General features: G+C 45.2%; 1 protein-coding gene across 3 annotated transcripts in view; it reads right to left on the bottom strand.

The window, feature by feature from the left end:
• VTI1A (vesicle transport through interaction with t-SNAREs 1A) overlaps positions 1-23,065 on the bottom strand; it is a 783,069-nt gene that overhangs the window by 742,770 nt on the left and 17,234 nt on the right. For all 3 annotated transcript variants that reach the window (XM_033941340.1, XM_033941338.1, XM_033941339.1), the window contains exons 2-3: positions 17,625-17,683; positions 13,392-13,502 (exon numbers count right to left, since the gene is read on the bottom strand). In XM_033941340.1, coding sequence (XP_033797231.1) covers positions 13,392-13,502; positions 17,625-17,683 — 170 coding nt within the window. The remainder of the gene's footprint in view (positions 1-13,391; positions 13,503-17,624; positions 17,684-23,065) is intronic.

Raw genomic sequence — 23,065 nt, 5'->3', positions numbered from 1 at the left:
TGGAGGGGATATGATAGAGACTTACAAGATCATGAAGGGCATAGAGAGAGTAGAAAGGGACAGAAAGAGAGAGAGAAAAAGAGAGAGAGAGAGAGAGAAAGGGAGAGAGAAAGGGAGAGAGAGAAAGATTGAAGGAACTGGGACTCTTTTCCCTGGAGAAGAGGAGACTTAGAGGGGACATGATAGAGACTTACAAGATCATGAAGGGCATAGAGAGAGTAGAGAGGGACAGGACAGAAAGAGAGAGAGAAAGAGAGAGAGAGAGAGAAAGGGAGAGAGAAAGAGAGAGAGATAGATAAAGATTGGAGAAACTGGGGCTCTTTTCCCTGGAGAAGAGGAGACTTAGAGGCAATATGATAGAGACTTACAAGATCATGAAGGGCATAGAGAGAGTGGAGAGGGACAGAAAGAGAGAGAGAGAGAAAGGGAGAGAGAAAAAGAGAGAGATAGATAAAGACTGGAGAAACTGGGGCTCTTTTCACTGGAGAAGAGGAGACTTGGAGGGGATATGATAGAGACTTACAAGATCATGAAGGGCATAGAGAGAGTGGAGAGGGACAGAAAGAGAGAGAGAGAGAGAAAGGGAGATAGATAGATAGATAGATAGAGAAAGATTGGAGAAACTGGGTCTCTTTTCCCTGGAGAAGAGGAGACTTAGAGGGGATATGATAGAGACTTACAAGATCATGAAGGGCATAGAGAGAGTAGAGAGGGACAGAGTCTTCAAACTTTCGAATAATAAAAGAACAAGAGGTCATTCAGAAAAGTTGAAAGGGGACAAATTCAAAACGAACGCTAGGAAGTCAGATCCTGTTGCCATCAAAATCATTTTACCGTCCTTGTCCAATCCATCATCCTCTCCAGATTAGACTATTGCAACTCTATCTACTTAAGCCTAACTAAGAAAAACCTTCACAGACTCCAGCGGATCCAAAATGCCGCTGTCAAGCTGATTTTCGCAAAAAGTAAATTTGACCATGTCTCCCCGCTTCTTTCCAAGCTTCACTGGTTACCAATAATCGCCAGAGTCCACTTCAAATGCTCCTGTCTAGCTTTCAAAATCCTACATGGGATCCTCCCCCCATGTATCCTTCTTTGTTGGAACTCCTCTAACCCTAATTCCACCAGATCCACCAACAAATTAAAACTATCCTTCCCTCATTAAGAGGCATTTCCCATAAAGGAAAACTAGGGACATCCCTTCCCTTCAGAATCACCGAGCTCTGGAACAACCTTTCCTCCCCTCTTCGGAACCTGAGCTCTCTCCAACTTTTACGCAAACATCTGAAGACCTGGCTATTCTCAAAAATTTGATACCTACTCCATCCTCGACATTCTAAGCCTCTAAAACTCTTCATACCTGGACCTCTAACCCTTCATTGTAGTTCCTATCTATCGCATCCCCTGTAAACCTCTAGCTTTCATTGTAGTTCCTTTCTATCCCTTCTACTGTAAACCGTGCCGAGCTCTACGAATGTGGAGATGATGCGGTATACAAACCTAAGATTTAGTTTAGTTTAGGAAGTTCTTCTTTACCCAACGTGTGGTGGACACCTGGAATGCGCTTCCAGAGGACGTAATAGGGCAGAGTATGGTACTGGGGTTCAAGAAAGGATTGGACAATTTCCTGCTGGAAAAGGGGATAGAGGGGTATAGATAGAGGATTACTGCACAGGTCCTGAACCTGTTGGGCTGCCACGTGAGCGGACTGCTGGGCACGATGAACCTCAGGTCTGACCCAGCGGAGGCATTGCTTATGTTCTTATGTTCTTCAGCTCAGGGGTGATATGATAGAGGTCTATAAAATACTGAGTAGAGTGAAACAGGTAGATGTGAATCACTTGTTTACTCTTTCCAAAAATACTAAGACAAGGGGACATGCAATGAAGTTACTAAGTAGGAGATTTAAAACAGATCAGAGAAAATATTTCTTCATACAATGTATAATTACGTTTTGAGATTCGTTGCCAGAGAATGTGGTGAAATCAGTTAGCTTAGCACGGTTTAAAAATAAGGTTTGGTTAATTTCCTAAAAGAGAAGTCCATAGGCTGTTATCGAGATGGCTTTGGGAAATCACTGCTTATTCCTAGGAGAAGCAGCATAGAATCTGTTTTACTACTTGGGATCTAGCTAGGTACTTGGGGCCTGGGTTGGCCACTGTTAGAAACAGGATACTGGGCTTGATGAACCTTTGATCTGTCCCAGGATGGCAATTCTTATGTTCTTATTTATATTTTTGTGTGTATTTCTGGCCTTCAAGTACAGCAAGCTCAGTTCATCAGCCCCACACTTCAATGTCGCTCCTCCCCACCACGTCTACTGCTTCTTGATAAGCAGGCTCCTTCTACAACCTCATCCCAATATCAAGTGCCACACCCCAATCAGTAAGATTTTAGTGAACATGAGATTGTGGGCCATGTGCATTACCTCACTCACTCATCAATCTGTGGGAGGAAGTGGAAAATGCACAGGAGAACACAAATGTGCTCGTCATCTCAGGGCTAGATGCACAAAACACGGTTGTTAAGACTGTGTGAGTCGCTGTTGGCTGATTTTTTGGCCAACTCTGGAACAGTGACTGATGTGTCAACAAGTTTCCATGCACATGATTTGCATGGAGGCTCGCCGGAATCCCGTCTGATCAGTTGCTGTGAGAGCGACAGAGAGTGACAGACAGGTGCGCAGAGCCGGTTTGGGGAAGTAGCAGGGGAAGCCCCAAAGCAGCCTCCTGTTACTCAGCTATTGGTGTTTTCTTTTTTTATGGGATATAGAGGGAGGAGTCTAAGGTCTCAATTGGCTAAAATGCCTAAGGCCCCTCCCTGTGTATCCCAGGATACACCGGGAAGGGGAGGCCCACTATTTTGCAGTGATGACCTGCGGAGCAGAAGGGACTGGGCATCCCTCCTGCTGTCATCAAATTACAAGGTACAGTGGGGGGGGGGGGGTTTCAAAGGGCGCAGGGAGTATCCGGTGGGAGTGGGCATCTCTCCTAATGATTTTTTTTTTTAATGAAGGGGAAGGAGTGAAGAGGGGAGGGCACAGTTCAGGGTGGACAGTATCCAGTGTTAGAAGGGAGTGGACATCCCTTCTGTCTCTCTGGGTGTGTCATCGTCAAGGGTGTGCGGTCGCTTGTTATCGGGGGGGGGGCAGCTTGGTTCACTTTTTTTTTTTTTTTTAATGGGGCAGATATTGTGCCGCATGGCATCTGTGCCCATTTAAAAAAAAGTAATGGTATGTTATATTAATTTCAAGGCTAAACTATGGGTAGGACAGGTGAGCAACTGGTCTTGACCAGTCGCTTGTCTCAGATCACTAAAAGCAATCACCTTTTTTGTGCATCGGGAAGCCAAGTTAGAGCATCAGTCGCTCTGCTAGTTTACATGGCATTTCAATATTAATGACCTTATTTGCATGGCCGGAAGGGAGAATGAGCGATTGTGCACAAAACCAGGCGGTAAGCCATTTTGTGCATCAGGTTGGGGAATTCGATCGTCGCTAAACCAGTCAAAACCAGTTTAGCAACGATTGTTAGATGATCGCTGAGTTTAGTGCCTGTGGTCCCGAGTCCTTTGCTTAGTGGAACTTTCTAATCTCTAAGACAAAGCAGTACCTGATATACAAATGAAAGGGCAGCCAAGAGCCAATCACTTTTCAGGATAACACTTGCAAGTGAGAAGATGGAGAATGAGGTAAACCACAGAATGAACATATATATTTTTATGCATTATGATTGTATGGTGTAATGTGATTTACATGCCAGGGATCCTGACTGATATAATGCCCAACTCACAAAGAGATATTTCACTTCCTAAATAGGTTTATGTGACACATGACTAAGAAGAAGGAATCTGAATTGGATGCCAAGACATGTGGACAAGTGATTGAAACCATTACAAATCCTTTAAGAAATACCAATTCTCTGTGTGATCTAGAGCAAGCCATTGTATTTCCTTGTGCCACAGTTTACACATCCTAATCACCAGGACGTCCAAGTGCTGATAATCAAAATCATCTTTCGGTACGTCTAGCAAGATGTCCCACTCTCCGGGCGTCTAGAGCATGAGATGGGCGTGGTGGAGGCATGCTATGGGCGTTCCCAAGGGCAGGTTAGGCATGGATATCTTGCAGCGTTAATCAAAATTTTGCAAGACATTTTGGACAGAACTTATACCTTTGGCCCTAGATCTGTTTTAGAAGGACAAAGGGATTGAGGGGTACAGATAGGAGTAGAGGTAGGTAATAGGGATAGGATCAGAGGATTAGAGGCAGTTACAAAATTAGTCATGGACACTGTTCAGGCAATTAGGTCTGAAGGGCCGCCAAGGGAGTGGACCGCTGGGCAGGATGGACCTCTGGTCTGACTCAGCGGAGGCAACTTCTTATGTTCTTAGAAGGGTCAAATCGGTGTATCAATCGGTTTGCGACCCAATTTCCTAACCTCTTCTCTGATCTGTGCATGTAAATGAGGGGAAACAGCATGCAAAGTAGGCAGGGACGCGATTCACAAAACTTTTCAGGAAACAGCGACTGGGCTGGCCGATCCAAAAAAAAACAACAAAATGCGACTGCTGAGGATCAGTCGCTCAGGTCCTTTCCGTCTGCCCTGCCTTCTCCCCCCTGTTCTCTGCCCTGCTTCTCTGCTCTCAGCCCCAAATCTCCTGCGTGCCCAGAATCTACTTCTCTCTCCTGCCTGCCCCGAATCTCCTGCCCTACCCCGCAGTGCAAGTCCGTGGTTTTAACCCGCGGGCTTAAAGTGGGTTCAAACCACAGGCTCGCAAAGAAGTTTAAAAAAAAAGTTCTCTGCCGGGCTCAAAGGGTCAGCGCATGCGCAGACCATCTACAGATGGTCTGCGCATGCGTCGGGATCGCTCTCTAGCAATCTGTGCGGTGGGTGGAGGGTGTGTCAACGATCGTCCCCATTTGCACGCAGGCCTTTTGTGAATTTGTCGGCCTGCATGCAATCGGGCACAGATCAGACACGGAATCGGGGGTTAGTGAATCTAGCCCTAAGTGCCACAAAGGTGCTCAAACTGACCAGATGACCACTGCATGCATCAAGGTAAGACCCCCCACATTCCCCCAGTGCTCACTGACCCCTTTCCACCACACAAAAATAAGAATAAAAAAGGGCTCTAGAGGAGGCAGTAGTGGCTAGCGCGGCCGGCGGTTTAGCGTGCGGTATTACGTGTGTTAAACTGCCAACACACCTTTGTAAAAGGAGCCCTTAGTTCTATTTCATGTCAATTTAGACAAATTAATTAAACGAACATCAACAATCAATTAAATAAAGTTTCCATCTGAAATTACTGAATAACTAGCTGTTTAGCCCGTTACATTAACGGGTGCTAGCAGCCCTTCTCCCTTACTTTTACCTCCTCCCTGTCCAGCAGCACCCCCCCCCCCATTCCCTGCTCCTCCTGTCCAGCAGTAGTTCTTCTCCCTTACTTGTACGTTCCCCACTGTCCATTAGGACAGTTCCCCACTTCTCCCTCATGTAGCACTTTCTTATGATACAGTTTTATTTGGAACAGCTATGAGAAAAAAGAGTCAGATAAGAACATAAGAACATAAGCAGTGCCTCCGCCGGGTCAGACCATAGGTCCATCCTGCCCGGCAGTCCGCTCCCGCGGCGGCCCAAACAGGTCACGACCTGTCTGAATCACCAGAAGGGGCTCCCTTGCCACCTTGGTTTCTCATTGAAGTCCTATCTTCCCATCGAAGTCCTAACCCTCCGGTCTTGCACATGCACGACCTGGTTGGGTTTCTATACTCATTACCTGGTTAGCTTTCTATACTTGTGTTACATCCCAGCTCCTCCCTCAGTATCCCACGATCCCTTTATCCCTCAGGAATCCGTCCAATCCCTGTTTGAATCCCTGTACCGTACTCTGCCTGATCACTTCCTCCGGTAGCGCATTCCAAGTGTCCACGACCCTTTGGGTGAAAAAAAACTTCCTTGCATTTGTTTTGAACCTATCTCCCTTCAGTTTCTCCGAATGCCCCCTCGTAATTGTTGTCCCCTTCAGTCTGAAGAATCTGTCCCTATCCACCCTCTCTATGCCCCTCATGATCTTGAAGGTCTCTATCATATCTCCCCTGAGCCTCCTGATAAATGCACGCATCCCGGGAGGTCAGCGCTCGTCGGCATGTATTAGCTCTAGAATTACCACAGTTATCCAAGTAACGGATGGAGCGATCAAAGGAACCATAACTGATTTAATGAGCCATTCGCAGTTTCACTGTACCAGCCGTGTGTACTTACACGTGCATGGCTTAATCTTTGAGACAAGCATATGCTACTGGCAGGATCAACCAGGTAGGTTATCATTTAACAATAAATTTTTATTAATCATGACTGGAGTCGCTATTCAACATATCACCAACAATTGGAAGGATTGCAGGAAACTTAATTTCACCTTTTGGTGGAACTCATTATGTCATATGTTCAAAATGGAAAGATCAATATCTGTACAAAATGGAAATTATAAGTCCTTTTCTAAAATATGGGGGCCATTGACATCTTTTTGTGATGATTAAACACCAGTTATTCTATTGAAATATACACCATGAATAATAGAGAGGGGGAAGGGGGGGTGGGTTATGGGTTTATACATATACAATTGTTGTTTTTCTTGATAGATTTACAAGTGATGTTTTCAAGAATATGTATGATATTAATTTGTACACTTGTTGAAAGATTAAAAATGAATAAAGATCATAAAAGAAAGGAACCCTTCTCCCTTATCTGTAAATCATGCAACCTAACATTTTAGAAGTCTCCCACCCCATTCTGCCCAGCTCCCTTGCCAAATTTCAAAGCCGCAGGCAGCGGCGGCTCCTCACCCAAACCCCGCTTACAGCGGCCCCGCACTTGCGGTCTGGTTGGCTCCCTTGCTGGAGCTTTTCGCGGTGTTGTCTCCTCTTTGGCTTCTCCGAGGGCTGGCTCCCATGAAAATGTTGTGTTGCTGTTCAGGGCCGCGGCGGCGGCTTCTCTCCGGAGGCGCACCGGCGTCGGAAGCCTTGTCTCCGACGTTGTGACGTCGGAGGGATTTCCGACACTAGTGCGGCTCTTGGGATGGGCTGCCGCCACGGCTTTGAACGGAAGGGTAGCATTTTCATGGGAGCCAGCCTTCGGGGAGGCTTTGGATGCGAGGCCAGATGCGGGAAGAGCAGCCACTGTGGGGGGTTTTGGTGGGAGAGCCAGCCGGACGCATGGACCGAGCAGCCCAGGCCCCGACCACCCTCAGAAGCGTCCTTCGAGCCCCAGAAAGAGACGCAGCGGAGCGACTTGTCCGGTCGGTAGAAGGGGCAGATTTTCACCCTCCATTCATTGCTCCCCCTTCCTCGCTCGCTCCACTATTTGCCGGGAAGGACTAAAGATCGTTGTAAGCGCGCATGTGCACTCTTGTGGCCACATCCCGACAGATCAGGACTCAGGGAACACGCACTTAGCATTTTATTATTATAGATTCTTACTTAGGAACGGAGGTGAGCATATCATAACTTATTTGGATGATCAGATCATAGGGCCACCTATGATCTACATTGCATTCCAGGTCCACATCCTGAATTTGGTGTTATAATCATTTATGCTCTGGCCCTCCTCCATCCTATTTCAATTGATTATCCACAAGTGCTAAAAAATGTGTTAATTAATCATACAAGAACCCTTTTTCCTATATTTCATATACAAAAACCCTTTTTTGTTATGTAGAAAGGCATCACTTATCTTAGGTGGAACTAGCCACCACCAGTGGAAGCAAGGAGAGGTGAAACTGGTAGAGAGCATGGAAGGATCGAGGACTTGAAGATTTCGGAACCTGTTGGAGGTGACTGGGCATGGCTGAGGGGGAGGGTAAGTAATTGTGAAGGTTATCAGATGATGATCAGAGATGGGGAGCTGTGAGTTAGAGAAGTTAGAGAAAGAAAAAGGCAAGATCAAGGCAGTGGCCATCCCGGTGAGTGGGGGTAGTGGAACACACCTGGAGGTCAAATGAGGAGGTTAAGGCAAGAAACTTAGAAGCATACCTGTCAGTTGGATCATCAGGGTGAAAGTTAAAATCCTCATGAATGTGGGAGGGAGAAGATGAACCATGGAAGCCCAAAAACCAGGAGTCAAATTCAGTGAGAAAGGAGGAAGGGGACTTGTTGGAGGGACGATAAATGACCGCTATCCGCAGAGGTAGAGGCGTGAACAGGCGGACGGAGTGGACTTCAAATGAGGAAAGGCTGTGGGACTGAGGAGGGAGAAGAGGTTGGAATCTGCAAGGAGAGGGAAGAAGCCCAACACCTCCACCAGTAGGATGAGATGTATGGGAGAAGTGGTAGCCACCATGAGAGAGGGCAGCAGCTGTACTGGAGTCCTCAGGGTAAATCCATGTTTCAGTTAGAGCGAGCAGGTGGAGGGACTGGGAGATAAAGAGGTCATGAATGTAGGGCAGTTTGTTGGAGGCAGAATGAGCATTAAGTAGCCTGGTGAGTGGGCTAGTGAACCACAGAGAGGAGGACCCAGGCCGATAAAGCCACTCTAAGCACTATATTTATGGTAGAACGTGTGAGCCCACCAAAACCCTATTATACTGCCATATGGATGCCAACAGCAGCCAGAAGTGATATTGGGGTGGTACACAGGAGGGTATAGTAGGTTTTGGGGACTCACCATAAATTATAAGGGGGTTATGGCGAGATATACAGCCGGCACCCTTTATGTGAAGGTCACAGAAGTGCCCTCTACGTAGTCCCATTGCTGTCGGGACATCTATGTGGCCAGTCCATTACTTGTTGGCCCCACCCAAATCCAAACGGTCAGGATGTTTTTCTGATTGAAAATGGGGTAGAATGTTAGACGTCCTGGTGGCCAAGACATCTAAGTAGATGATTGCCATTCAAAAATGGCCGTTTTTGTTCCTCCAACTTTGGACGTTCATCTGAAAACGTCCAAGTTGGACTTAGAACTTTTTTTCAAAAATGTCCCTTTATTTTTGGGAAGATGAAAGGAACCACGCAAATAGGACAACCTGAAATCAGATGGCTGGACATGTTGAAAACAACCATGGGGATGACACTGGAGAACCTTACCGGACTAGCACAAAACCAATTTCTTTTTAGATCTGTAATTCATCAGGTCATTAGGACTTGAACATGAGTCAATGGCACCTAACTAAAAATAAAATAGCAAACTCAATATAAGTAGGAGTTTATGGCATTCAATTTATGTACTATGGTACTAGCCTGAGTCAGCTGATACCTGTGTTTTTCACTATGTCAGTTACGACAGGAGGTCCCTTAGGCAGAGCAGTATATAACCAGCTGCATGAACTAGACACTATTTCTGCATCTGATTTCGCTCTATGTTCTCTGTGCCTCTAAGATACGACAACTGGAAAAGATAATAATAACTTTATTCTTATATACCGCCAACAATCTTGCGACTTCTAGGCGGTTTACAACGAAGAGAAACTGTACAGACAGCGACTTACAGAGTATAGCTGAGAACATCTGATAGTAACAACAGTGATAATAATAGCAACAGTTTATATACTGCAGGACCGTGAAGTTCCGTGCGATTTACAATGAATTAGAAAAATTCCATAAATTGAGTGGATCATACATAGTTAGAGATTAGAGGTTAACAGTTTTCAAGATCAGATCTGGGTGGGATTACGAAGGGGGCTATTGTCCTGAATCGTTACCTAGGTATTTCGAGAACAGGTATGTTTTTAGGAGTTTCCTAAATTCACCATAGTTGTTTGTGTGTGTAATTAGTTTTTCTAAGTCTTTGCCCCATAAGGCTGCTTGATACGATAGAAGTTGTTGATGGTATCTCTTATATTTGCATCCTCTAGCCGGTGGGGAAACGAAGATAGATGGTAATTCTTCACATGCCCTAGTTTCTTCTACATTTCAGGTTTTCATTTTAGTTGACATACCTCATCATAGACAATGCAACAATAAAATCAAGAAGTAGTAAAGAACTATAATAATAAGCAAAAGAATGAGAAAGGCAGGATGTTAAACCAAAGCCACATCTGGAAATTTTATGTGAAAATGTTGCTCATTTTAATTTAAAAGAACTGTATGTAGTATCTTTCTTTACATAAGGAGGAAAAAAACAGCATTCTCTCTGCCTTTACACCAAATAATGAGGGGAAAAACCCTAACTTCTCCCACTTTTAAACAACGATATATACAGCATAAGACAGAAAACAAACAAAACACTGAATGCAGCTGTTGACCACAAGATGGCACTGTTGCCCTGCACAATGACAATTCCTGGCCTGTAAGGCTGTAACTCATACAGACTTCTCTCATTCTTTTGAAAGACATTAGACTATCCATTCTTCCCCAAATTTTTGTCACTGAAGAAGTCATAGATGCATGTCCCGAACATACATTAAAAATACTGGGAGTCACTCTAGACAAACATCTATCCCTAGAAAATCACACCGATCTTACTGTCAAGAAATGCTTCTCGGTGCTCTGGAAACTGCGCACCATAAAAAAATACTTTGACGACTCCTCTTTCCGCCTTCTGGTACAGTCCTCCGTTCTCAGCGTACTAGACTATTGCAATGTCATTTATCTGAGCTCCACAAAGAAAACCCTTAGGAGACTAAAATTGATCCAGAACACTGCCGTCCGCCTCATATTCGGCCTGAACAAATGGGATCACATCACGCCTTTCTACCACCAACTGCATTGGCTCCCTTTCGAATCCAGAGTCCTATTCAAATTCGCCTGCTTCTGCTACAAAACAGTTTTTGGCCTATTACCTAGATACCTCAATCACCATTTCACTCTGAATCTCACCAACAAGAAATCCCGCAGAATCCAGCTGTTTGTCTTCCCATCCCTAAAATTATGTCATTTCAAAAGATTTCTCGACAAAACCTTTGCTTACCAGGCGGCCAAGCTGAACCCTTGGCTTGCCCAAATGATACTCGAGGCCCTCTCTTACCTTAGTTTCAGAAAACTTCTCAAAACGCACCTCTTCCACGAACAGGCCTTTTAATCCCCCTTGCCCCCTATTTTCTCCCCTTTCCCACACTACCCCGTTCCTTCGGCTCTCCCTCTTCCCCCCCTCCCCCGATTTTATCTCTCGCTCGCTATATCATAACTTACAACCCTTCCTTCTGTATTACCGCTACCTTTGCTCAATCTATTCAAAGAGTTCCCCCCCCCCCCCCCGCTTCATTGCCTGTAACTTTGTCAAAATTTTGTAAATTCGTGTGTCATCACGGACCTTAATTAATGGATGTGAACTGCCTAGAACTTTATGGGTATGGCGGTATACAAGAATAAATTATTATTATTATTATTATTAATTATGCCTTATCACCAAGCTCCATAGCTACAAATACCAACAACCAGTCTGACAGGCTTACGTGGCCTGGCTGAACAATATCCAGCCATCCGGCACCAACATACATTTCCCAGTGAGCTTTCACCTTCAGGAACACTAAGTTACACAGAGTAAATGATGGCCAGCAATTAGGGAAAGGGAATGGGGACTTGTATACCACCTTTTTGCAGCTTTGCCATTTCAGAGCTGACATTTAAAGCGGTGGGCACTGGAGGATTAAGTGACTTGCCCAGGGTCACAAACAGCAGCACCAGGACTTGATCTCACAACCTCTGTGTGCAGAGGCAGCAGCTCAACCAGCGAGCCGCAGCCCTTCCCTTCTGTCCGGGGGTGTAAATTGAAAATGCCTCATTTCCTCATCAGAAGAAATCACACAATGTAACACTGCCACAGGCTTTCTCAGGCATGGCCCCCAAACTCAGAACTCACGACTATCTCTACTTCAGAAAGCAGGTAAAAGCCTGGCTCTTCACCCGAGCCTTTGAACAGGTGACACAAGACAATCCAGATGAACATCAAGTGCAATATTAGCTTCCCATACGCACTCAAATCAGCTGCATGCGCCTCTAAGGGCTAGATTCAGTAAATGGTTTTCCAGCGTCTACCTATGATGTGAATCGCACCTCCATAGGTGGTTTAGGCCATCTAGTGCCACTTATGACATTAGCCTCGCCCACAGTGGCGTTAGGTGGCTTAAAGCACCATGAATGAACTGACTGGATGGCATTCATGGAACCAGCATAACTTAGGGGAAATACCATGATAAAGCCCCTATGGGCGAAACATAGTCTATGTCGGATGAAGATCCCCTGCTATGCTTCTAAAAGAGATGAGTATTCGAATATTGATAAACATAAACCTAAAATACTAAATAGTAATATAAATATAAAAACAGACCGATGACGATTTTGGTGCTATTTGATCTATGTATGAAAGTTGACACACAGCTGCACCGCTGAGGTCTACAAACGATCTTCAATTTGAATATCTAAGGTGTTGTTTTTTGATACTGTTAGACTGGAGACCTTAGAAAAAGTGTGTATTATATTTTCTGCTCACAATATTACATACATATAAAGATCCCCTACATCAGCAAAAATCATAAGATTATACCATCTCAACCAATAAATTATATCTCAACTGCTCATCTACTTCATTACTTCAAATCAAGCAGCACAAATCTAATAACTTGCAAAAAAGATGATATTCAGAAATTAAAAATTAACTCAAGAAGCAGAATATTAGCTCAGAAAAGCTTGAACAAATGGGTCTTGAGCAACTTTCTAAACTGCAATAGATTTCTACAAAACCGTAAAGTAGTAGACAATGCATTCCACATAAATGGTCCAGCTATAGAAAAACATGAATTTTTGGTCCGTGCATCTGGCAAAACATTCCCCTTTGATATGTCTAACAACCAACAATTCTGTGACCTCGGCGGAGTATACAGAGTTAGGCATTTTGCCAAATAATTCGGCAAGATGTCATAAACACCTTGTTGAACAAGTTTCAAAACTTTGAATTGGATACAAAACAGAATCGGCAACCAGTGCAATCTTTTAAAAAGAGGTGTAACGTGTTCGTATCAAGATACTCCAACCAGTAGCCAGGCAGCTGAGTTTTGTATCATTTGTAGCGCTTTAATGAGTAATTGAGGTAAACCTAGATAGATGCCATTACAGTAATCTCTCTGGGACAGTACCAGCGCTTGAAGTACCTGTCTCAAATCCAGATTTGACAAAATATTCTTCAAATAAGACAGTTTCCGCATGGTGAAATAAGCAGACCTCACTATTTTTGAGATCTGTGCTTTGAAGGATAGATGCATATCTACCATGACGTCAAGTACTCTAATTTCTTCACAGATCTTAATCGAGCGTTCACAAAGCTCTCTTCTTCTTCGGAAGGTACAGGGAGGTGAAAGGATGAAAAGTCTCGAGGGAAGCAAAGCATAACACAGAAAGGCAAGACAAGAGACCGACCTAATCAAACAGCAGGTGCTTTCTGGGAAAAATAAGAGTCACTCACAAAGTCAGCTTCCAGTTTGCTCATCTCTTGCTTGTAGCTCCTCATCCTGTTACTGTACATTCCTCGACTCTGAACAGGGATCTCTCGGACTTCCAGGTCCATCTGTTCAAGCTGCAGAAAAAAAAGAATGAGAGGCACATTTTGGGAAAGTGAAATTGATTCTGGGGAGGGCTTTGATGGCTGAAAAGGTTAAGCTGGGCTGGGGTGAGCTTTGATGGAAATTCCAGTAGATAGAACCTAAGCACACTGCCAGGCAGGGCTCAGAAATATCTAAGGAAAAGGAGAATTTTAATTCAGTGATTGATTTTTATGAAACATGTAGGGTTGGGCAGACTGGATGGACCATTCGTCATTTACTATGTTATTGACTATTCCTTCGCTGAAGGTTATTAATACAAGATGGCAATTTATTTTTTTCGGTTACCGCACCACAGACTTGGAATGCCCTTCCAATGTTTTTAAGGGAAGAACAGGAACTTGGAAAATTTAAAAATAATTTAAAAACATTTCTTTTCAAGGATGCCTTTGAAAACTAATTTTAATACCCCATAGCCCTAATAAATTTCATCTTATAATATTTTATTGTTATTTTGTTTACCTTCTGTATCTTTCCTTTTTTGTTTCTACTTTACTTTATTGATTTGTATTTCACTTCCCCTTTACCCAATGTTATGAGTATGTTAAGTTAAATTTCATTCCCTTGTCATTATTTAAATTTTGTTTTTTATTGTATTGTTTCCCATCAAATGTAATTTTAAACTGTTCATCGCTTAGAAGTATGATTAAGCGATTAATCAAAAAAAACTATTAAACTTGAAAACTTGAAAACTTATTCTTTCTGAGGCTCAGGGGGCGTCAGACCACCTACAACTTGCCAAATGTGTGTTCTATGGCGGTTGCAGCGGTGCAGTTCTGGACAGAGCGCAGAGATTAACATCAGCAGTTCGGAATTTATTTTGGTGCTTGACCTATCTGAATCACAGCTCTAATTGGATTTTAAACTGCGTTTAAAATATTTTAAAACTAGTAGTGAAGTGATCAGACCTTATAACCAGTGATTTAGTGATAACACTAAATTGAGATTAACAAGGGGATCATCACTGCCTTCACTGTCCCCTAACCACCCATATACATGAAAACACTTTGTCCTGTCCTATTGGCTCAATAGGATAGGACTAACCCGAAGCCTTGGCCAAGGCTTCGGGTTAGTCCTGTCCTATTGAGTCAATAACAGCGTCCCTCCCTGATGAAGAGATGAAACTCGAGTCGGGGGGACAGGGATCATAGGAAGAATTGATTAGAAAAGACTGTTTTAAATCACCAGCACTGATAGATGGCACATTATCACTATTGAGGATTAACGATATACATCAAACCACCCTTTGCAGATAAGTCTTGTTTACTGCTTTAAAAAAGCGATCCCACCCAATATGTTTTACCCCACTCCCACTTTCTCCTTCTCTTCTCAAAACATGTAACTTTTCCCCTCCTTTCCCTTTTATCCTCACTTTCATGTCTGTCCAGTTAATGTTTTTGATGTTCACTCATCATTTTTAAATATCTATGATTTTTTTTCTCTTTTTAAAATTTTATTGTTAACCGGCCAGATACTTGTTGATGGTCGGTATATTAAAAAGATAATAAACTACCGTTATCATGTATATTATAATAGAAAGTGTTTTCATGTATATGGGTGGTTAGGGGACAGTGAAGGCAGTGATGGTCCCCTTGTTAACCTCAATTTAGTGTTATCACTAAATCACTGGTTATAAGGTCTGAGCACTTCACTACTAGTTTTAAAATATTTTAAACGCAGTTTAAAATCCAATTACAGCTGTGATATAAGTAGTTGATAACTTTCATCACAGGATATTGAGAGTAATCTCCCTATTAATTTGTTAATGACCTATCTGAATGAAATCTTTTTCTTATTTTATTAAACAGAAGATTCAACATGCACACTTCAGACCGTAATCCATGGAAGCTGATCAGATTTTTCAGCTACACAAGTAAAGGGTAAACCAAGTCACAAATGCATCATGTAAGGCTTGCTGGATTTTGCAATGAACAATCTGACCCCCCAGGACAAGGAAAGGTCAGTGGCATTTTCAGTCACTAGTATTTGCTTTGTAGGAGGGGCACCAGATGTGTTTAAATCCTAGTGACATGCTGGATGGGAGGCTTCTGCCACAGTGTATCACCGTCAACTCCAAAGTCAGAGCTACTAGCCTTACAGGAAAAAGATTGCTAATTCAGCTCTTCCACAGAGCTAGCAGCACTGAAAATTCTCTTGTGGTTCAGCTTGTACAAATAGCATGAAAACCCACATCACTGCACAGCATTTGGGATCGAGAAAGAGAGAAAACACACTCATCCCTCATTGTCATTAGACAGATGAAAACTGATCACTTCAAGTTACAAATTTTGGACAGCTGCACTGTACATTCTCCTCTCATTCATATCTGAAGACATGAAATATGTAGACCAGGGATCCCCAAAGTCCCTCCTTGAGGGCCAAATCCAGTCGGGTTTTCAGGATTTTCCCAATGAATATGCATGAGATCTATGTGCATGCACCGCTTTCAATGCATATTCATTGGGGAAATCCTGAAAACCCGACTGGATTCGGCCCTAAAGGAGGGACTTTGGGGACCCCCTGATGTAGACAAAGGCACAAACATGCTAAATCCATGTTATGAGAACTGTAAAACACATCTCAGACGTAACTTGCAATGGGTCATATCTTCACAAAAACAGCCTTCAGCTAAAGACACCAGAAACTACCTTCTATTTATCACTCGGCAGTTTTTCATCCTACTTAGAAAGTCTGGGTCTAGTTTGAAATGCTTTAAATGTCAGAAAGAGAGATCTTTGTACATTGAAATATACTTTGACATGGAAGAAGAAAACTCCTTAGACAGTTTAAAAACCAGCAAACCTCAATCTTCTAAAAATATAAACCTTGTTCAGACTCCTCTTATTGACCTAAAAGTGCATTCATTCACTTTATAGTACCTCTTAACTCTCCCTACACTCCTCCCCAGGACCTCCGTTCATTGAGCAAATCTCTTAATCTGTACCCTTCTCCTCTACTGCCAACTCCAGGCTACGTCCCTTCTCTCTGGTTGCACCATAAGCCTGGAACAAACTGCCTAAGTCAATATGTCAAGCTCCGTCCCTAGAAATATTCAGATCCAAAGTAAAAGCCCACCTCTTCGAGAATGCATTTAACTCACAACTCATAACCCTAAGTGCCTTGAGAAACTCCCTAAGCCCCTACTTGTCCTGTTGTCTGTTAATTTAGATTGTAAGCTCTACTGTTTATGTGTTTATGTACAGCGCTGCATATGTCTATCAATGCTATAGAAATATTAAATAGTAGTAGTAACTTGTCTCACATTTGATGATCTCGCTGCATGCCAGTGTCTGTAGCGTCATGCAAACCAACCAGTCCAACTTCAAGTTTAACTCACATTCTGAAGATAAAGTTTTATATAGAGTGCAAAACGGTCTAACCCCTAAATACATCACTGGCCTATTCTCCTTCTCAGCCAACAAACACAAGAGAAGTTCCCACTCGCACTTCGTTTCTCCCCCGGTTAGAGGATGCAAACTAAAAAAAACACCATGAGCATCTTCTCTCACATCAGGCTGCTCTATGGGGTAAAGACCTAGAACAACTCCTATTGCCCACCACTTATGAGGTATTCAGGAAACGCCTCAAAACCCACCTATTCCTGAAATACCTAGACTGCTGACCCACTTCCCTCTTTCCCTTGCCCTTTCTCCCCATTGTTCCCCACATCCCTTAAGTTAATTCAACTTGTATGTCAACTCAACTTGTACTCCACTAATCTTTTGTAAACCGCATAGAACTTAACGGTATTGCAGTATATAAACTATTATTATTATTATTATTAAATTTGATCCTCATACACCATTAGAATTCCTATCAGCCTGCCTCTCATCTGGTTGGACCACTAATATTTTAAATATATTTTTTTTTAATTTTATAACCCACATATCATACAATTCTAAGCGGGTAACAACAATTCAATATACATAATAAAATAACTTATAAAAAACATGCAGCTTAGAAACACTAACAGCATTTAGCAATTAAAATAAAAAGGAGACACAATCCGACACTAACAGCCATTCAAAACCTAAAACACTTAAAGTCAACACAGAATTACAGAAACTATAAACCAAATTATGAAGATACTAACATACCAGCTCTCTGGCTTCCTCCAGCTGTTTCTCCACAGTTGCCACCATTTGTTTCTTCTCATCTAAAAAAAAAGCAAAGACAGATAAATTATAAACAGATCAATGAACTGGGATTCCAAACGCCCTTCCCACCTCTTCTCCGTATGAACAGACTCAGGAAAGAGCCACACTGCTGACAGCACAGTACATTGCACCAGGGCTGGTGCCTCGTGGATCTAGGCATCAAAGGCCACACAGAATGGACAACAACTCTTATACCTGGGGTCAAACTGATGGGAAATACCCAGACACCCACCCCTGGCAGGCTGCAACATCCAGGAAATGCTGATCCCTGAGGACCTAAGGTAGCTTAGCTTAGATGACTGGGGTATATTAAACGATAACTGGAAAACAGGTGCTTGCTCCGTAAAGGTTGTCAGTGAGGTATCTCCAAGGAGGACAGGAACAAACAGTCCTTCATTTCGTTAAGAGGATACTGACCGATTCTTTGGCTTCAAACAAAGGTCAGAGAGCTCTGCTTGGTCTCCTTCTGCTAGAAGAAGGCGCAAAAACCAATCATCTGAGCCAGGCTAGCAAGACGTAAGGAAAGACAATGATCAGGTAAGCCCACTTGAAACACAAGATCGTAAAAGCAGATAAATTTCTAGGCAAGAAATATTTTAAAGGTGCACACTATGTGGTAATTTCAGCTATAACACTGTAAATTTTGCAGGAAATTCTCACACCATGCTGTAGGCCTGGCTCAGGTCTCCCCTTCCACTTCTCTCTCAGACGAACTCTGGGCCCATCCTGACGCACTCCAACAACAGCTGTTATACAGCGCTCCCTCTCTGGGCTTTCCCCAAGCTGTCCTATGCTTTTTTTCATGTACAGGAGCTCAGTTAGACTAGAGGATCTAAGAAATGTTCTACTGATCCTGGTGCACCGAGGGTGACCTAACGCACTTCTAACTCTTGATTCCAGCTCATTATACGCAGCCTAGTTTATTCAAGAAGCCGATTCCATTGAAATCTGACTTTGGGTATAGGGTGCTTTAGTCTAGTGCTATACATCCTTGAAAAGAAAAAAAAAATAGCTTTAAAATTAAACCTCTCTCTAATTAAGCAGCTTTCTTCCCAGTCCTCCGGCCTTTCAGGAAGCAACTTTGGGAGTATCCATTGGATCCAATTTCCTGATAGATCTACAAGGACAAGAGCATGTAAAGCTCTATCTATAGAAAGGAGCTTCGGAGGAAATTCTATAAGAACCACCTAAAGTTAGGCGGCAGAAGGCATCTGAAGCATGCCTACTGGCGCTTAATTGTTTTTAATTGGCTTTAAGTGGCGTGATAATTGAATGCACCAATAAAAGCCAATTACAAAACAATTAACATAAAAAATAGGTGGCACTACGCATCTTTCGCGACCGGCGCCTACGTCCTTGGCGCATAGCAACGCCTAGTGATGCCTAATGTGGAAGTAGGTGTGGTTAGGGGGCGGCGCCAGAAAGCACAGTTACTTACCGTAACAGGTGTTATCCAGGGACAGCAGGCATATATTCTCACACATGGGTGACGTCATCTACGGAGCCCCAGCGCGGACAGCTTTTCAAGCAAACTTGCTAGAAGTTTCAAGTTTGCACACTGCACCACGCATGTGCTAGCCTTCCTGCCTCTAGAGGGCGCATCTCCACCTCGTGGTCCTCAGTTCCATATCAAGCAAAGAAAAAAGCCATCCCCGGGGAGGTGGGCGGGTTGTGAGAATATATGCCTGCTGTCCCTGGATAACACCTGTTACGGTAAGTAACTGTGCTTTATCCCAGGACAAGCAGGCATGATATTCTCACACATGGGTGACCTCCAAGCCAACCAGAAGAAGGGTAGGTGGGAGGATGGCAATTTATGAAAACAGGTTACGTAACACCGACTGGCCAAACCGGCCGTCACTCCTGGACAAGGAGTCCAGACAGTAGTGGGAGGTGAACGTATGAACCGAAGACCAGGTGGCAGCTTTACATATGTCCTCCATAGGAGTAGAACGGAGGAAAGCAACCGAAGCTGCCATCGCCCTGACCTTGTGTCCCGTGACTCGACCCGAGAGCGGGAGACCAGCCTGAGCGTAGCAAAAAGAGATACAAGCAGCTAACCAGTTGGATAAGGTACGCTTGGAAACCGGATGTCCCACCCGATTAGGATCAAAGGACAAAAACAATTGAGGAACCTTCCGATGAGACTTAGTACGTTGGAGATAAAAAGCCAACGCCCTCTTACAGTCAAGCGTGTGAAGTGCCGTCTCACCAGGATGAGAATGGGGCTTCGGGAAAAAAACCGGAAGAACAATGGACTGATTGAGGTGGAAATCAGACACAACCTTAGGCAAGAATTTGGGATGGGTGCGAAGAACCACCTTGTCATGATGAAACACAGTGAAAGGAGGGTCCGCAACCAAAGCCTGTAACTCACTAATCCGACGAGCGGACGTGAGCGCAATCAAAAAGACTACTTTCCAAGTAAGAAACTTAAGAAGAGATTTGTCGATCGGCTCAAAAGGCGGTTTCATCAGTTGAGCCAAGACCACATTAAGATCCCATACCACAGGAGGAGGTTTGAGAGAAGGATGAACATGTACAAGACCCTTCATGAAACGAGAAACCAGAGGGTGCAGAGAGAGGGAACGACCCTCGAGATGTTGATGGAATGCAGCAATTGCACTAAGATGCACTCGAATAGAAGTCGTCTTCAGACCAGAATTCGACAGATGCAACAGATATTCCAGCACCGAAGACACAGGAACCGAACCCGGGTCCAGGCGGTTCGAGGAGCACCAGGATGAAAATCTGGTCCACTTCTGGGAATAACAAAGCCTAGTCGAGACCTTCCGAGAGGCCTCCAAAATATCCCGTACTGACTGAGAAACAGGAACCGAAGTCAAGGGGAAAGGAACCAAGCTGTCAGATGTAAAGACTGAAGATTGGGATGTAACAGCGAACCCCGACTCTGAGACAGCAGAGAGGGAAAGACAGGCAGAAGCAGAGGATCCCTGACACTGAGTTGAAGAAGCAGGGAGAACCAGTGCTGTCTTGGCCAACGAGGTGCAATGAGAATCATCGTAGCTCTGGTCGATTTCAGATGAACCAGCGTTCTCAAAATCAGAGGAAAAGGATGGAACGCATAAAGGAACCTCCCCTCCCAGTCGAGAAGAAAGGCATCGGCCTCGAGACGTTCCCGGGAGTACACCCGAGAACAGTAGAGGGGTAGTTTGTGAGTCTCGGGCGAAGCAAACAGATCCACCTGAGGAGTCCCCCAGCGGTCGAAGACTTCGCGTAGAACCCGAGAGTTCAGCGACCACTCGTGTGGCTGGAGAAGACGACTGAGTTTGTCTGCCAGACAATTCAGCTCCCCTTGAATGTAAACCGCCCGCAAGAAGATGTTCTGAGAGACGGCCCATGTCCAAAGGCGCAGGGCTTCCTGGCACAGAGGCCAAGAGCCCGTCCCCCCCTGCTTGTTTACGTAATACATGGCCACCTGGTTGTCCGTTCGAACGAGAACCACTTGATTGCGCAGGAGGTGACCGAAGGCCCGAGCAGCCAGATAAATGGCACGAAGCTCCAACACGTTGATGTGACACCGACGATCCGCGGCCGACCATAGGCCTTGCGTTCGTAGACCGTCTAGATGAGCCCCCCACGCATACTCCGAAGAGTCCGTGGTCAGGACCTTGCGATGCGGAGGGACGCGAAAGAGCAAACCCCCTGACAGATTGGTAGAGTTGGTCCACCAACGGAGCGAGCGTCTGAAAGACGGAGTCACAAGCAAACGGCGAGATACCGGGTCGCGGTCCTGACGCCATTGCGAGGCCAAGGTCCACTGAGGAATCCTCAGATGCAACCGGGCAAAAGGGGCCACTTGGACCGTCGATGCCATGTGCCCCAAAAGCACCATCATACGGTGAGCCGACACTACCTGCCGTTGTGAAACCTGCCGGCCCAAACGAAGCAGTGCCTCCAGCCGTGGAGAAGGGAGGAAGGCACGGAGGAGCACCGTGTCCAGCACGGCTCCTATAAACTGGAGGGATTGAGTCGGGCGCAAGTGAGACTTGGGAAAGTTCACCTCGAACCCTAGACCCTGAAGAAGCGTGATAGTCTGTTGGGTCGCTGAAATAACTCCTTCCCTTGTCGGGGCCTTGATCAGCCAATCGTCCAGATAGGGAAAGACCTGCAACCCCCAGGAGCGCAGAGCAGCCGCGACCACCACCATACATTTCGTGAATACCCGAGGGGACGAAGCCAGACCGAAGGGTAGTACACGGTACTGCAGGTGCAACTCCCCGACCTGAAATCTTAAAAACTTCCGAAAGTCGGGATGCACCGGAACATGGGTGTACGCTTCCTTCAAATCCAGGGAGCACATCCAGTCCCCCTCGTCCAATAGAGGATATAGAATCGGAAGCGATAACATACGGAACTTCTCCCTGACCAGGAACTTGTTGAGCTTCCGGAGGTCCAAAATGGGCCGCAAGTCCCCGGTCTTCTTTGGGACCAAAAAGTAACGGGAATAAAATCCCCGTCCCTGCTGATCGAGGGGCACCACTTTGACCGCCCGGAGGCTCAACAAGGCCCTGGCTTCCTCGCGGAGAAGGGTCAACTGGCTCCGATTGGACGGGCACGCCCCGGGAGGCATGTCTGTAGGCTGCCTGGAGAAGTTTAACGAATAGCCCTCTGAGACGGTCCGGAGCACCCATGCGTCTGACGTAATCTCCGACCAAGCCCTGGCAAAGACCGTGAGCCGACCCCCGATGGGGAGGGGGTTGGGCGACTTCGCGGCGGGGGCCAGCCCCCGGCCGCTCATCCCGTCAAAAGGACGGCGCCGGCTTGGATGCCCCCTGCGCAGCGGCTTTGGAGGGCCCCCCTCTACCCTGTTGGGGTGGACGTCGGGGAGGAGGTCTCGAAAAGGCCGGTGTCGATTTTTGAGGGTACCGCCTAGGCGGTTGTTTAAATGGTCTCTGGGGCGATGGCTTAGGCTTCGGGCGAACCAGAGACGCCAAGGATCGCTCTTGGTCCGAAAGCCGCTTGGTGGCCGCCTCCAGGGAGTCATCGAATAACTCCGACCCAACGCAGGGTAGATTGGCCAATCGCTCCTGTAGGTTGGGGTCCATCTCGAGGGTCCGTAGCCACGCCAGCCGGCGCATGGCTACCGCACAAGCCGAGACCCTCGAGGCAAGCTCAAAAGCGTCATATACTGCATGAAACAGATAGAACCGTAGTTGGGACAGGTTCGACGCAAAAGTGGCAAACCTATCCCTGTGTGAATCCGGGATCACTCCCTGAAATTCAGGCAGATCCTTGACCATGGATCTGAGGTAGGAAGAATAGGCGAAAGCATAGTTGAGGACCCTCGTGGCCATCTGGGAATTAGCATACAGACGGCGGCCGAATTTATCGAGGGTCCGACCCTCTCTCCCAGGGGG

Source organism: Geotrypetes seraphini, chromosome 4 (assembly GCF_902459505.1).
Source record: "Geotrypetes seraphini chromosome 4, aGeoSer1.1, whole genome shotgun sequence".
Lineage (NCBI taxonomy): Eukaryota > Metazoa > Chordata > Amphibia > Gymnophiona > Dermophiidae > Geotrypetes > Geotrypetes seraphini.
This window is presented reverse-complemented; position numbering and strand designations above follow the sequence as displayed.